The 15,318-nt window shown below is 33.9% G+C and overlaps 2 protein-coding genes and 1 long non-coding RNA gene across 4 annotated transcripts; 2 read left to right on the forward strand and 1 right to left on the reverse strand.

Annotated features, from left to right (window-relative positions):
- Positions 1 to 525: 525 nt before the first annotated feature.
- LOC114406194 lies at positions 526 to 1,669 on the forward strand. The gene has a single exon (XM_028368837.1). It carries the CDS (start codon positions 716 to 718, stop codon positions 1,004 to 1,006), a length of 291 nt encoding a protein of 96 aa, XP_028224638.1. The 5' UTR covers positions 526 to 715; the 3' UTR covers positions 1,007 to 1,669.
- Positions 1,670 to 5,636: 3,967 nt separating this feature from the next.
- LOC114406195 (CASP-like protein 5B2) lies at positions 5,637 to 10,251 on the reverse strand. 2 transcript variants are annotated; one of them, XM_028368838.1, is made up of 4 exons: positions 9,797 to 10,251; positions 7,638 to 7,670; positions 6,559 to 6,691; positions 5,637 to 6,188 (listed from the first exon to the last, which is right to left on the reverse strand). In XM_028368838.1, the coding sequence occupies exons 1-4, from the start codon at positions 9,928 to 9,930 to the stop codon at positions 5,988 to 5,990; spliced, it is 501 nt and encodes a 166-aa protein (XP_028224639.1). In that variant the 5' UTR covers positions 9,931 to 10,251; the 3' UTR covers positions 5,637 to 5,987. The 2 variants fall into 2 exon arrangements, with proteins under 2 accessions (XP_028224639.1, XP_028224640.1); XM_028368839.1 differs by lacking the exon at positions 7,638 to 7,670 and having other exon boundaries at positions 9,797 to 10,234.
- Positions 9,290 to 10,273, forward strand: LOC114406197. The gene is made up of 2 exons (XR_003665386.1): positions 9,290 to 9,614; positions 9,764 to 10,273. It is a non-coding gene; the product is annotated as an uncharacterized LOC114406197 (long non-coding RNA).
- Positions 10,274 to 15,318: the final 5,045 nt, after the last annotated feature.

The raw sequence follows: 15,318 nt of genomic DNA on the forward strand, positions 1-15,318 counted from the left end.
GAATATGATTCATAAAATCTTATACCCAAAACTCGTACACGGATACAATTGGCCCTATAGAATGAACAAAACAATAGTTTATCGCATACCATACTTTAAACCAACATCTGAACCAACAATAGTGACTAAGATAGCATTAAAATGAGAGAGAAAAAAAAACAAAAAAACAAGTATAATGAAAATTGGAATGGGTGGTCATAACAACAATTAATACAATGGGTCTTTGGGTTTAAAATGAATCTTGTAAGGAAAAAAATATCTCTAACGAAGATTTATTACTGTTTTTAGCGGTTCATAGTTACTAAAAAAAATTCATTAGTCATTCATCAGTCCCTAATTTGATATGAAATCCAAACCAACCAATCTTGTTCTAAAAGCTCAAACCCCATCACATCAAACCAAACCACTAAAAAAGTAATAAAAAAAAGTGGGATCAACACAAAATGATTTCAATAACATTTTTGGTTTTTGGCACATAGCTTTCAAGATATCCTTGTGGGTTTGAGTTGAAATCTTCCTGGCTTAGCGTGAAGAGTTAGACTCCAAATCATGCTATTACTCCACGTCATCATAGATACCCACACCTTTAAACCCCAAGAACCTCTCTATTCTCCTCTCACCTTCAATCCAATTCACAAACCAACTCCCCCAAAATCTCACTTTCTCTGTTTTTGCTCTGTTTTCCTCTGTTTTTTCCTCATCATCACACATTAAAATGGAGGGTCTAATTCCATTTGTGTACAAAGCTGTAATGCAATACAAGAATGAGAAACAAGGGCCTATTGGTTCATGGCTTTGTGAGTCACCTTCTTACTCATACATGAAACTTCCCGGCGACTCAGGTCGGTTTCAAACCTCTGCTTCTTCTCCGTTTGGGTCAGACTATGGTTTTTCTGCTTCTTCACCATCTTCCAAACTTTGTACTTCTTCTTCAACCCAAATCATAGTTTCTTCCAGTGTTCAATCGCCACACCGTGGCATGAATTCACCTAGAGTTCCAACATGAACTTCTAGACCAACATGTTCTGGTACAAGAATGTGATTACTGCTTGTGTTGTTAAGTGTTCAAGTTTGTCTTTTGAAATGGTTAAAGTTTGGGACCATGTTTGAACTTGCAAGCATGTGGATAACCAAAGGAGTCCTATGCTTGCATGGTTGTATTTTGCAATTGTAAATATTTGTCATGATGGGGGGGGGGGGGGGGGGGGGGGGGGGTGCGGTGTCAAGTGAATGGGTGTGTTTCTTGACCTAATGGGGGGTTCATGGAAACTGTGAATTTGTAGAATAATTAGATTGCAATTGTTTGTTCGTTTTATTTTGAGTATTGATTTTATTTTTCTCCGTTTTCTAGAGAGGATTTTTCCTAGATTTTATTGCCATTTGAAGTATGATTCTATGAGAATTGTTCACAAAAAAAAAAAAAAGGAATAAGAGAATAGACTAAATTTCTGTGTACGTCGTAAGAGGCAAAATGAGAGTATATTATTTGAGGAATATGTTGAAACTATCTTGTCAAACCTTTGGGTCATTATCATCTAACAAGATTTCCATAAAAAAGATGTTTCAACTATTTAAATATATCAGGTTTGGTGGATGATGGCGTGTACAAAAGGAAATTGTCTTCTCAAGCTGGCTCATTGTATAATATATGCATGTATTGAAGTTTCAACGTGTAAACCTAATTTCACTTGAAATTTTTGCTTGTGATGATTAATATCCTGTTGATTTTAGCTTCTTGGTTCATTTGAAACTGTTTAGTCCAATAATCTTTATCTTCCGTTACGAATGCTAGATCAAAATTCAAAATTCTTCTTCACGTAATTAACTAATTAACACTATATTATCTATATAATCTTGAACAAAACATACATATATTTCTTTGTCAGCTCTATGATTGTTTTTCTTATTATGCGATTATGTCATGTGTGGGAACAGTGTAATTTTTATAATAAACTACTTAAGTTATTTTTTATGAAAAATTATTCGTATGTTTTTAATCCTTATAAATATGGTTAAATTTGATTAAGGCTTAAATATATTTTTTGATCTCTAATAAATACTTAATTTTTGTATTTTTTATCTAACAAATTCATTTTACATTGACTCCCTTATAGAATAATATTTTTTTTCCTTGATATTTTATTTTGATCCCTAATAAATTAGTAAATTTTATGTTTATTTTTTAATAAATTAGTGAATTTTGTTTTAGTTTCAATTAATTACAAATAAAAAATCGTTAATAACAGATTATAAGATTTGTACAAGTATACAACTTATTTGAATTAATTATCTAAGATGTGGACATCTGTATCTTCGCACTCTTTGTCCAAAAATCATTGACTATCTTTATATGCTAAATTATATATTTTTTATGATTCTTCATTTACCTTTTTTTCTAGGAGCATGCTTTTATCAATTTATCTTCAAAACTAATCTTTTATCTTCAAACATTCATTATCTTGATGACCATCAAACCTTAACCAATTACATCCTTTTCAATCAGTAATTGAATATGACATCAATATTAGGTTAGAAAAGCTCTACATGTTTGGATCGATTGATTGTTTCATTTCATGAATCTCTACATGGAATAGTAGGTTAGAAAAGCTCTTGTGTGGTTGTGGTGATCGGTGAAGCATCCCTTCTTGGGGAGTTCTAAAAACCCTAGAAGAATGTTTTAGAAATGTCGCAATTGGAAAGGAATAGCACTTAATATCACGAGTAGTTAAAATCCATCTCTACTACTTGTGTGTTATGATTTTATTCTCTTGTTGTCTTCTACGGGTAGAACCTAATTGCAATTATTACTTCCCGAGTGATGTGATAAGCTGATGGATGACGAGTCAAGTATGCATGTTGTAGATTGTATAGAAAAAAAAAAGGAAAAGGAAAAAAGAAAGTATGCATGGTGTGGAGTAAAACCACGCAACTATTGAGAAATTGAAGAAGAATGTGTTAGTGCTAACATTGGATTCCATTAGCCCATCAAAGAGATGCTCTAATCATCCCAAGGATCAATTTCACTTATTTTTATGCAAATATAAATTAAGCATTTCACTTATTTTTATGCAAATATAAATTAAGCATGATAAGTTTTATTGAGACTAAAACATGTTTTAATCTAATAAATTTATAGAAAGCTTTTACCTAAAATGATTCCATGAAAAATTTATCTTATATTAAGGTAGTTTTTCGCCTAATTTATTTATTTTTTGGTTTTTTTTCTAAAAATGATATGTTGGGTTAATTTTTTTTAAAAAGAATTATCTAACAATAGCTTAAAAGAAACTTTTAAGCTAAAAGAAAATGAAATTTAGTAAATAACTTCTACTTATTTTTTAAAGTTCTTGTCTTTAACTTTAACTTAAAAAAGTTACTTTAAATTTAATAAAAGTTTGTCAAACATACCTTAATCATGGATCATATCTTATAATATAAACTTTATATTTCCTAGTAATATAATAAGTGATCTATTTCTTCCGCGAAAAAATCTTAAACATTTAACTTGACATAGAATAAGAAATTAAAAAATCTAACTATTAATAGCATGTTTGGTTCTAAAATAATGAATTGGTGTTGAACATGTGAACCAAAATACAAATTGTTAAGATTGGATTATTGGTAAGAAGTTGAGGTAAATACATGAAGATTTAAGTTCTTGGGCTTGTTGCATAGATATTAATGGTGGGTGACCCTTTTGATTAATTTTGAATATACTGTGATATCATTTTAGAATTTTAAAATATGAGTTTAGGTCTAACTCAATTTCAAAAGCTAGCTCAATGGGTGAGGATTACTCTTCACTTATATCCTCTAACTTGATTTTATTTTTAACAAATGTAAAACTTGAATTTTTCACAATATAATATAATAAAAGAGAGAGAGATGAAGAGCAAGTCACATAATAAATTGTATAATATTGGGGACGGGGATTAATAATATTTATTTAGTCCTTGAAGAAGTGTAAACTTGAGAATAATATTTTTTTTCCCTGGATGCAAGGTAATAATAATACGTTATTTTGTTATCATGGAACAGTGCTATGACCAATGAGGATTGAGGAATGATTTTAAAGCACACAAGTGGAATCATATAGGAACAAAATGTGATCAACGCAAGGCTAATGGAGCGCACAAAAAAAATAAAAAAGAATTTGGAAGAAAGCATAATATTGAACCATAATGTCGAGGAATGAGGTAATGTCTTATTAGTGTTAGAAGCTATCATGGTCTGTGTACTTAATGCAACTTCTAATTAGGGTCCACGTTCATTAAAGCGAAAGTGAATATATACCTTTTAGGTGACATTTATATATGGCAACCTAATGTGAGAGAAACAAATAGTAAAAATAAGTTATAGCAAAAAAAAAAGTAAAAATAAGGATTAAATATGGTTCATGTTCCTCTAAAATGACTAGTATTTAAATTTGTCCCTCTAAAATTTTTCATATCATTTTTATTTCTCTAATTTTAAAATATATTTTTTCGTCTATTTGAATTTGAAATGTGTGACTTTTGATTCTTAAACTGTTTTAGTTAATATAACGATAAAAAAAAATACTTAAATAGAGTCTAGAATGAGAAAAAAAATACATGTAAAAGTAAGAATTACTAAAATAAAACTAAAATTTTTAGAGAAATCAAATTCAAACATTAGTGCTTTTAGAGAGACCTAAAACATAATTTATCCTAAAATATAACTAATAAGTGTGACATTGTGTTAAGAAACCCTATTTTAAGATACAAGTTCAATTATGTGGAATTTAATACAATTAAGTGAAACAAAGACAAAGAGCAAGATTGTGTACTTTATGTCTTCATCTAGTGAAACCTGTCAAATAACTACTAACTACTAAGGTGGTGAGATGCAGATAAATTGAATATTACGATGCCACACAGGCAGAACGGAGATGGTTGAAAGTTACACATATGGACTGTGTTTGATGCTACTAGCCCAGCACATTATTTTGTCCAAGACGAAGTGCAAACCTTGGAATTATACATTGTTGTCATAGAACGATACAATAACGAAATGTTTGAAAGCATATATTCCATAGATGCCAAATTTTATCCTATACTTTTCAAGCATTCAAAACAAGGCTTAATTATACTTTTTCCTCTCAATTTTTCAGTTTTTGACATATTTTACTTCCAATAAATTAATTTAACAATTTTATCCCAAATTTTTAAAAAATTTGTAAATTTTATCTTTCATCAATTCACTCTTAACATAATAACACTTTTTAAACTACTAAATTTTTATTTTTTTATTTTTTAGCAAACTGTATCCCTAACTTTATTTTTTTATATATAAATTTTACGTCTAATTTTTGTATTTATTAATGGATAAATAATGAGATAAAATTCACAAATTTTTTAAAAATTAAAAGTAAAATACACCAAATTTCTGTGTAGAAGGTAAAATTCACCAAAAATGAAAAAAAAATTGAGGATAAAAAGTGCAATTAAACCTAAAAATAACTCAATCTAAGTAAAAGACTATAGGCAATTTGTATATATGCTGAATTCTAAATTATAGTAGCGTGACTCCAATTGCTTTCCATGTTTTACAGGCAGTAAATAAGAATATATACAATCCCACTAGGGTCGCCCTTGTGATAGGAGTTTAGTAAATGCCTGAAGATTTAGGTTTAATTTTCAATGCCGTCATTGTAGACAAAAAAGAAAAAAACAAGAATATATACAACCGCATGCACCCAGCACAAAGAGAACATCTTGGCTACAATAGGGAAGTTTACAGATCATGTCCAAGGCTTACATTTAACCAGAATCTATATCTAGACTTAGAAAGGCGTGCGCGGCAAGATTGAAAAATGGAAAATCAATCAAAGTTTTGAGAAGGGACAAGAGGGAATATTTTGCCCACATGTCATGACAGGTAATGATACATCAAAATTTACAAGAGCTATCAAAGATACGGTGATATCTATGTTGGTCTCTTGTGTCTAGCAAAGAAAATACGTCAAGCTAGACTGAGGCCAAGATCCAGAACATCACATGCGATGACATCGCTGTGAGAACCCAGGTGAGAAAAGCCATGGCTACAGAAACCTGGTACCTGTTGCACGTGAGACGCTTACTAGTCGCACATACAGTCAGGTCTCTTGCATATAATACTACGATTCCAGCTGATGAGCATGCGGCAGCAAGTGACAAAGTCGCTGTTACCTGCATTTCATAAATCACTGATATGATCTCACCAGGCTAGTCACCTCAATTTTCATCAAAATATAAAAACAATTGCGCCATAGAAGAAAAGGGAAAATATTGATTCCAATTCCATCATTATTACAACATATAATTCAGAAATCAAAGCCCAATGATCTTGTCAATACTTCACCAAAGTTTTTAAGATTAACAAGATAAACCAAATAGAGAAACACTATTCTGAATTAGTACATGGTTAATAGAGGAGCAAATGATGTTCAATATTAAATGATGAACTGATGATGATTATGTTTAAGCACGTTATTGTCCTCTAAAATTATTTTTCCACACAAAAATACGAAAAAGATAAGGAAAGTGGCATGATTATTACCCAATCACCAACAACAAACAGGCTGACAAGAATTGGATTTTGTAGGTCTCTCTTTCTCCTCAAAGCATAAATATCAAGGCATGCGAGTCCAAAGCTCCAGAGCACTTGAAGTCCCATTGATGCAATTAAATAGCTGAAGATGCAGGGAAGAACCAGAGAGTTACGTTTACTAGTAAATATGAAATCTATTTAAGACAAAAAATAAAAAAATAATAATAATAAAGGAATCACTTTCTACTTAATAGAAAAACAAAAGAAAATAACATTAAGTAGTAAACAATGCTATCTGAGAATCCAGTGCAGACAACAAATGACTTAAACACTACTTACAAGTTACAACAATGCCCATGGCATACACACACACACACAAAAATAAAAAAATAAAAACCATTAGCATGTTACACACGACAAAGAAGTCCTCGCACTAAATTAACCAAACTATTCTGGCAGGAATAAGCAATCAATTCCTCTTATTCCCATTAGACCAGACCCCTAAGAATTCTCGAATCTCAAGGGTTAAGGCTAATTTTACACTCATTCATTGCTCAGTTTCAAAATAATCAACTAAGCATATATATTAATATAGAAAATCATCACCATACCATAAGGATTTGGAACAAAACAAAATAATCAAACTAATTTCTAGTGCAAATAAGAATCTGAGCATCTTCAAGACGGGTGAAGATATATTTGATAAGAACACTGTAATAATTGAATTGAAAAAGCACCTCACGTTGTCATAATACTATAATAGAGATTGATTTAGAGATGAAAATGTAATGGGGCTTCAAGGACTCAAAAGCTCACTGCTGGCATGGTTACATGCTAAATAGGTTTCCAAAAATTTTATCCAGCCCACCCCATTTACAGGGTTAAATGAGCTAGTCTATAAGCCAAAGGAATGGTCCATGGGCAGCCCAAACTCATTTTGACGCCTCAACCTAGAATATTCTAGAAGAATTAAAAATACAACAGGCCTAAACTAGTTTCTAAATTCTAACTTACTACAAGCACGATCAAATCATGCCATTGTTCAAAAATGCCATGCATAATGTAGTGTGAGGCTCTTACAATCTTACCACGATCCAAGATGAGAGATGACATTTTTTAAACTGCAAAAAACAACAGCATATAGTGAAGTTCAAAAAATCTTGTCCTCCTTATGTGTTTGGAAACATTAAAAATGGATTTTAAAAAATATGAACTGATTTTGTTAAGTGAAATTCCATAGATTTTATTCATTTTAATGTAGAAATCCTATCAAATTAGCAGGATTGGATTTTGTTTTTAAATAAATAAACTATTTTTTCCTTATTAGCTTTTTAGCCTACCACTTATAAGTAAAATAATAAACTGTAATCAAATCAATTTGATTTCCACATTGATGAGTTCCAAGCTATTTGATTTTCTAATAAATTCAAATCTCACTCTTAATGATTTCCAAACATAAAATTTGATTTCTGAATCAAAATAACTATAATCGAGTCATTTCCAATTTTAGCTGATTCCAAACATAACCTTAGTTTAGATCTGGTTCACTCAAACTTTCAACGTTATCTTAAACCATGAAACAAGAAATAAATTAATATTAGGGTGTGTTAGAAGATCTTATTGAGTTTGTTTGAGCTTATGAAAATGGCTCATATAACTCCTATAATTTAGCTGATTCTAATTTCAATAAGTTTCATGATAAAGTTTATTAAAATAAGCTATTTATAGTCCATTTCAACAAGTTTCATGGTCAAATTTATGACATAAGCTCTCATGAGATAATGGCTTATTGAACAAATGCTTAATTAAGCTGTTTACCCAAATACACCAGCAAAGATTTGAGAAATAGTAAAAGCCATCATGGGTTATATTCTGTTTAAACTAAGAACTAAAAATAATACACAGAATATATCCCTTTTAAGCACATCAGAATCATCTTGCTAAAAAAGAACCAATTAGTCCACATTGCAGTAAACATCAAAATGTCTATGAAAGTTTCTCAATGCCATAGGGGACTTTGTACCCTCCAGAGAGCGCTGAGCTGGGGGCTTGTGTATCATCCTGGTTGAATCAAGTTCATGCACCTAGAACCTAGTTAAAATGGAGGGATAACAAGCCTCAAACACAGTTAATTCAAGAGCCCTCATCATCATAACCTATCTACATTCTAGACTGAAATCTAACACATCTTCACCCTTATGTTCTTGTAATTTCATTTACTGGTCTGGGTCAGTTTACTCTCCCTATAATTATTTGGCCTCCTCCAAGAGATCTGTGTGAACAGATGAGGTGCGTGTTTGGTTTGGTGTTGGAGAATTGATTTTGGGTCCATAATTGATTTTCGAATCATTTTCACATGTTTGGTTTCACATTGGAGAAGTATTTAGAATCGATTATGGATTGAAGCAACTTTGAGTAGCTTTTGACTAAATCCAAAATTTTGTGCTGAATTTTCCTCATAACTTGATTCTATAATAAAACATCCAAAAATAAACCACATCACTTCAAAATCAATTCTAACCAAAATCAATTTTGCCAACATCCATCCAAGCACACGTGGTCAATTCAGTAGGTGGAAAATTTGGAACGAACAAAGCAATAAACATCATCTTTAAAACAAGTGTAACTCATTTTCACTGGAAAGAATCAGTTCATCACCCCTTTAAAATTAGGGTAAATCATTTTCTTTTTAAGAAAAAAAAGTTTTTCAAGCAAATTCTCACACTAAGTCCACCCTTGAATTTTCCACGCCCATGTTCAATAGGACCCCACCACATCCTTCAATTGAAAATTCCATTTTCACTTACCCCTTCTATTTTATTTGATACCCACGCCACTTACGGTTACACCGTATTGTTATCACTATCTGATTTCCAGGTACTAAAGGCCAAAGCTTCGAAACTTCCACAATTAAAAGGTTTTCGAAATCTCCGCAATTGTGGCCGCATCATCCATATTTGTCCGCAGTTTTCCGCGATATCAAAGATCGTAACAAAACCACAACCAACCGTGAAAGTTTACTAAAGCCATGTTTGGAAGCAAAGCCAAAAAATTGAGATTTTCAGGTAACATTCCCCCAAAAGGTCACTTACTCATTTCCGCAAACATTTTCCTTAATCTAGAAATGAAGCACTAACCCTCCCCCCCCCCCCCCCCCCCCCCCCAAACACGCCACAAGCATCAATTTTAATTTAATTTAACTTTTTTTAAAAAGAAAAAAAAAAGAGAGAGAAAAATAGTGGAATACCAGAAAGCGGTGTAGCTAGAGAAGCCAAAGGAAGTGACCATAATAGCAATCGAAGCGGCACCGAAGGCGCATTGGCCGAACCTCAACAGGAACCCGCTAATCGTCCCGGGCCCACCCAACAGCCGTTTCATCATCCCCTCCCTCCTTCCTTCTTTCTTTTTTCCTTCTCTCCCTTTGGGGGAAACCAAAACCCTAATTTCAGAGTTTTTCCATTTGAAGGGTTTCTTCTGCTCCTCACCCTCTCCACATGGGTGTTTGAGAAAGCAGGTTTGAGAGAGAGAATGTGAATCGAAAGGGTGGAATTTGCGGAAGATAACTTTTGGGCGGTAGTAGCAGCAGTAAATGGAATCGTTGGGTAAAGTTTGTGCTAGGAACAAGGATGATGATGATGGTTAATAATGCTTGCTTACTGTTACTATTACTGTTATTCAGGATCTCTTTTGTTAATTTGGGTTAATCATACATTCCATCACTTCACTCATCATTTTACAAATTTTACTATTGCATTTTTCCTCTTCACTTTACAATCATCTTTATTTTATAGGTTAAATTACTCATTTAGTCCTTATAATTTCGTGATTTTTATCTTTTTAGTCCTTATAATTTTTACATTTTAATTCTCTTCTAGCCTTTTAGTTTAAAAGTATTTTTTAGTCCTTATGATTTATATTTTAATTCTCTTTTAGTCCCTGTAATTTAAAAATTATAGGGACTAAAAGAGTAAGAATCATGAAACTATAGAGACTAAAAAGACCACTTTCAAAATTATATGGACTAAAAGAGAATTAAAATGTAAACTATAAGGACTAAAAAGATCACTTTCAAACTATAGAGACTAAAAAAGTAAAAATCATAAAACTATAGGGACCAAATGAGTAATTTAACCTATTTTATATTTCAATACTGTGTTAGAAACCGAGCGACATCGTTTTGTAAAAATTACAACATAACTTTGTTTCATATTTAACGGATCAATGAATAATGAAAAAAAATTTAAAGAATATGTTAGTAAAATGTACGGGAAAAAATTGGATAATAAAATTTACAAAATGATGAAATATGCAATCTTTATCTTTAATTTGGATGATTATAAAAGTGTGTGTATATATATATATATATATATATATATATATATAATTTTTTTGATGACGGCGACGACGAGGGCGAGGGCGAGGGCGTCCGAAATCCACGGTGCCTTCGTCAACGAAGAATCAGAATTCGCCTGAACCACAATCGGAGATGGAAACAGGGAAGCATGATGAGATTGAAGATGAGAACAAACTGGATGGGGAAAAGCTGATTGAGGAGAGATCCAAAGAGGTGGAAACCCCTAAAGATGATCCGAAAGGAAATCAAGAGGCGAGAAGATTATGGGTTGACGTGATAAGTGAGAATCGAAATCCAACAAAAGGAAGGATGATGTCTTATGTGGCACCGAAAATGGTAGAGGGACAAATTGAAATCGAGATTGAGGATGAGGACATCGAATCTGAAATTAGATATTGGGAAAATGCCCTAATCCTATATGTGCTGGGGGGTGACCTCAGCATGAATACGATTAAGAATTTCATGGAGAGAAACTGGAATTTTGTGCAGCTGCCAGACTTGTATTATCACGATGATGGGTACTTCCTGCTAAGATTCAAATCACATGACGATATGGAAGTGGTGGTGATGAAGGGTCCCTATACAATAAGAAGCAAGCCGGTGGTACTCAAAGAGTGGAGACCTGATTTTAGTCTGAAGCAGGACATGCTACGAACCATACCGATATGGATAAAACTTCCCAAGCTCCCGTTGTATCTTTAGGGCGAACGAAGCCTTAACAAAATTGGCATTGCCATTGGTACACCCATGGTTACTAATGAATGCACTACCCACAAACTCGGAGTTTCCTATGCCAGGATGTTAGTGGAGGTCGACATTACTAGAAAATTGGTGGAAGCAATTGCTATCAAGGATAAAGATGGTCGGAAAATGATGCAACCTAAGCCTAAGCCTCAATGTCAGAAGATAGGGCATCAATGTGGAAATGGGGTCAAGAAGAAAAAATGGCAGCCTAAGCCTCAACAGGAGAGAAAACACGAAATCCCTGTTGAGGTCTCTACACCAAGGAAAGAAACAACAACGAGTAAAGCTAATGGAGATGAAGGAAAGACATGGATTAGAACTGCTGAACATGATGAAGAGACGTGGACTAAAGTGAGCAAAGCTTCAAAGGATAGAGGTAAATCTATTACATATGCTGAGTCCTCAAATACAGTGCATTGTACCAATGGATTTAGGGTGTTGGAGGTTTTGAATGGCCCCCAAGCCTTCGATTGGGGACCATGATTGTTTCATGGAATGTAAGGGGGCTTAACAAGGCTGGAAAGCTAAGGGAGATAAGCTCCCGTCTCCTAGAGCTTCAGCCAGAAATTGCAATTTTGATCGAAACAAGAGTTAAAGAAAATAAAGCTGCTAAAGTTAGAGAGAAACTTCGCCTAAATGGGAATTATCTTGATAACTATACTTGTCATGCAAATGGTAGGCTTTGGATCCATTGGGACTTAAATAGGGTGGATGTGAAATGTGTTAGCAGGACTAGCCAACTTATACACTGTGGTGTTTATGATGTAACTGGAAATTTCAAGTTTTGGCTAACTGCTATTTATGCAAGTAATGCATTGGATAGAAGGAAAATTTTATGGAAAGATATTGAGAAAATTCATGAGACTCATCAAGGGGCTTGGTGTGTGGTGGGTGACTATAACAACGTGGCCAAGGCCCAAGACAGAATTGGCGGAAAGATGGTTACCGAAGCGGAATTTGTTGATCTGCAAAATATGATGGATGTTACCGGTCTAAGTGAGATGGATAGTATTGGTGATTTCTTCACCTGGTCGAATAAGCGCAGCGCTGATCCAATATATTCCCGCATTGACAGAGTCCTAGCTAATGTCCTTTGGTTTCAAGAGAATACGGATAAGGTGCTGAATGTCCTTCCCCCCAACGTTTCGGATCATTCCTTGTTGTATCTGAATGTTGATCGTGCTAGGAGGACACACGGTTCTTTCAAATTCAATAATTATATGGTTGATATTGCAGGATTTAAGGAAGTAGTTCAGGAAAGCTGGAAGCAACCTACAAAAGGTAGTCCAATGGGTGTTTTATGGCACAAACTGAAAAGATTGAAACAAGTACTAAAAGATTTTAATAAACCTGCCAATGATATCAAGCAGAAAATCATGAAGGCTAGACAAGAGCTTCACAACGCACAGAATGAGTTAATCAATTGCAGGTTTGACAGTCAAAAGATGGAGGTGGTTAAAAAGCTAATAGAGGTTGTTATTAGATGGAACTCCATGGAAGATAATTATATGATGCAGAAAGCGAAACTTGACTGGCTGAAAATGGGGGTGATGATAACAGTGCTTTTTTTCATGCGTATGTGAAGACTAAAAGTAAAACCAAAAGTATGAGAATGGTACAAACAAGTGATGGTACAGTTTTATCAACTCAGGCAGAAATTGAACAGGAGGTTCTTGAGTTCTATGGCAATCTCATGGGAAAAGCCAACCACAGCTTGAACCATATTGATATTGGTGTAATGAGGAAGGGTAGACAAGTAAACATGGAGCAGAGAAAACATTTAGTGAGCAAAGTGACTGTTAAAGAAATTGAAGATGCTCTTCATGGTATAGGGGACTTGAAAGCCCCCGGTGAAGATGGATACGGCGCAAAATTTTTCAAAGTTTGTTGGTCATTTATTAAGAAAGATGTCATTGCAGCTGTAATGGAATTTTTTGATCATAATAGACTATACAAACCGTTCAACAAAACTGTAGTTACTTTGATACCCAAGAATGATGATGCTAAATGTGTGAAGGATTATAGACCTATCGCGGGTTGCACCACTTTCTACAAAATTATTTCCAAAATCCTAACAGCTAGGTTGGGGGGAGTTCTACAAGATGTTATTAGTCATAATCAGTCCGCGTTTGTGCCGGGACAGAACATCCACAACCATATTATGCTTGCGTATGAGTTAATCAGGGGTTACACTAGGAAAAATGGTACACCGAGATGCATGATGCAATCGAATCTGCAGAAAGCATACGATATGGTGGATTGGAGGGCCCTGGAGGATGTTATGCAAGAGATAGGCTTGCCTAGGACTTTCACAAACTGGATTATGACTACAGTGAAAACAGTTTCCTATAGCTTCAATATTAATGGGCAGATGACAGAAGATATGCAGGCGTGTCGAGGTATCAGGCAAGGGGATCCTATATCTCCTTTGCTATTTGTGATCATGATGGAATACTTTAATAGGATGTTTGACAAAATGCAGCAGAACCCTAATTTTAACCATCATGCGAAATGTGAAAAAATGGGCATAACACACTTGACATTTGCTGATGATGTTCTCTTATTTTGTAGGGGAGATTCTAAATCTGTGGACATGATGCTTGACACTGTTCAAAACTTTTCAGATGCTACAGGTTTGGTAATTAATCCGACGAAATGTAAGATTTTTTTTTGTGGTATTGATGATGAAACCAAAGGAGTTATTAAGAGGACTACAAATTTTGAAGAGGGGCAATTTCCTATTAGGTACCTGGGGGTTCCCTTAACAAGTAAAAAGCTCACCATCACCCATTATTTGCCTCTTGTTGAGAAGATTGTGTGTAGAACCAGGCATTGGACAGCGAGATTACTCAGTCATGCAGGGAGAATACAATTAGTAAAAAGTATTTCTTTCTCTATAACACAATATTGGATGTTGTGTTTTCCAATTCCAAAATTCGTGTTGAAGAAAATTGAAGCAATCTGCAGATCATTCATTTGGACTGGATGTAGTGAGGTGAAGAAGAAAAGTCCGGTGGCCTGGGAGACTGTGTGCAGACCGAAATGTCAAGGAGGACTGGATATTATAAACTTGACTGTTTGGAATCAGGTAACCATGATGAAATGTTTGTGGAATCTGTGCAGAAAATCGGATAATCTTTGGGTTAAGTGGATACATATGTATTACTTAAAAAAAAAGAGTATTATGCAGGTTGATAGCCGGAGTCATTGGTCTTGGATGTTCAACAATATTTTGGATCAAAGAGAGAAAGTCAGGCTGAAACAGGAATGGAATAATTAGATGCAGAGGGATAAATTCTCGATGAAAACCATGTATAACCTGCTAATGGATAAATCTGATCGGGTACCGTGGAGATTTTTGCTGAACCATAATATTGCAAGGCCCCGAGCTATAGTGAATTTATGGTTGACGTGTCATGGTAGAATGGCCACAAAAGATAGGCTGAAAAGATTTGGAATGATCAAAGAAAATCAATGTAGTTTATGTAAGGAGTCTGAGGAATCTATTGCTCATCTATTTTTTTACTGCAAAATTACAAAATCCATATGGGATCAGATTCTTAAATGGATTGAAGTTACTCATGAACCTAAAACTTGGGATGTAGAACTCAAGTGGGCTATTCGAGAAACTGGAAAGAAAGGGTGGAAAGCTAAACTCCTGAAACTAGCAC

Source organism: Glycine soja, chromosome 3 (assembly GCF_004193775.1).
Source record: "Glycine soja cultivar W05 chromosome 3, ASM419377v2, whole genome shotgun sequence".
Classification (NCBI taxonomy): domain Eukaryota; kingdom Viridiplantae; phylum Streptophyta; class Magnoliopsida; order Fabales; family Fabaceae; genus Glycine; species Glycine soja.

What these genes read in the sequence shown, in the direction of transcription:
- LOC114406194 (XM_028368837.1), top strand. Translation starts at nt 716, where the DNA reads ATGGAGGGTCTAATTCCATTTGTGTACAAAGCTGTAATGCAATACAAG.
- LOC114406195 (XM_028368838.1), bottom strand. Translation starts at nt 9,930, where the DNA reads ATGATGAAACGGCTGTTGGGTGGGCCCGGGACGATTAGCGGGTTCCTG. An exon ending in TCTAGCTACACCGCTTTCTG is followed by an intron (nt 7,671 to 9,796) that starts GTATTCCACTAT and finishes TGTTTTTTGCAG; the next exon opens with TTTAAAAAATGTCATCTCTC. An exon ending in ATCTCTCATCTTGGATCGTG is followed by an intron (nt 6,692 to 7,637) that starts GTAAGATTGTAA and finishes CTGCATCTTCAG; the next exon opens with CTATTTAATTGCATCAATGG.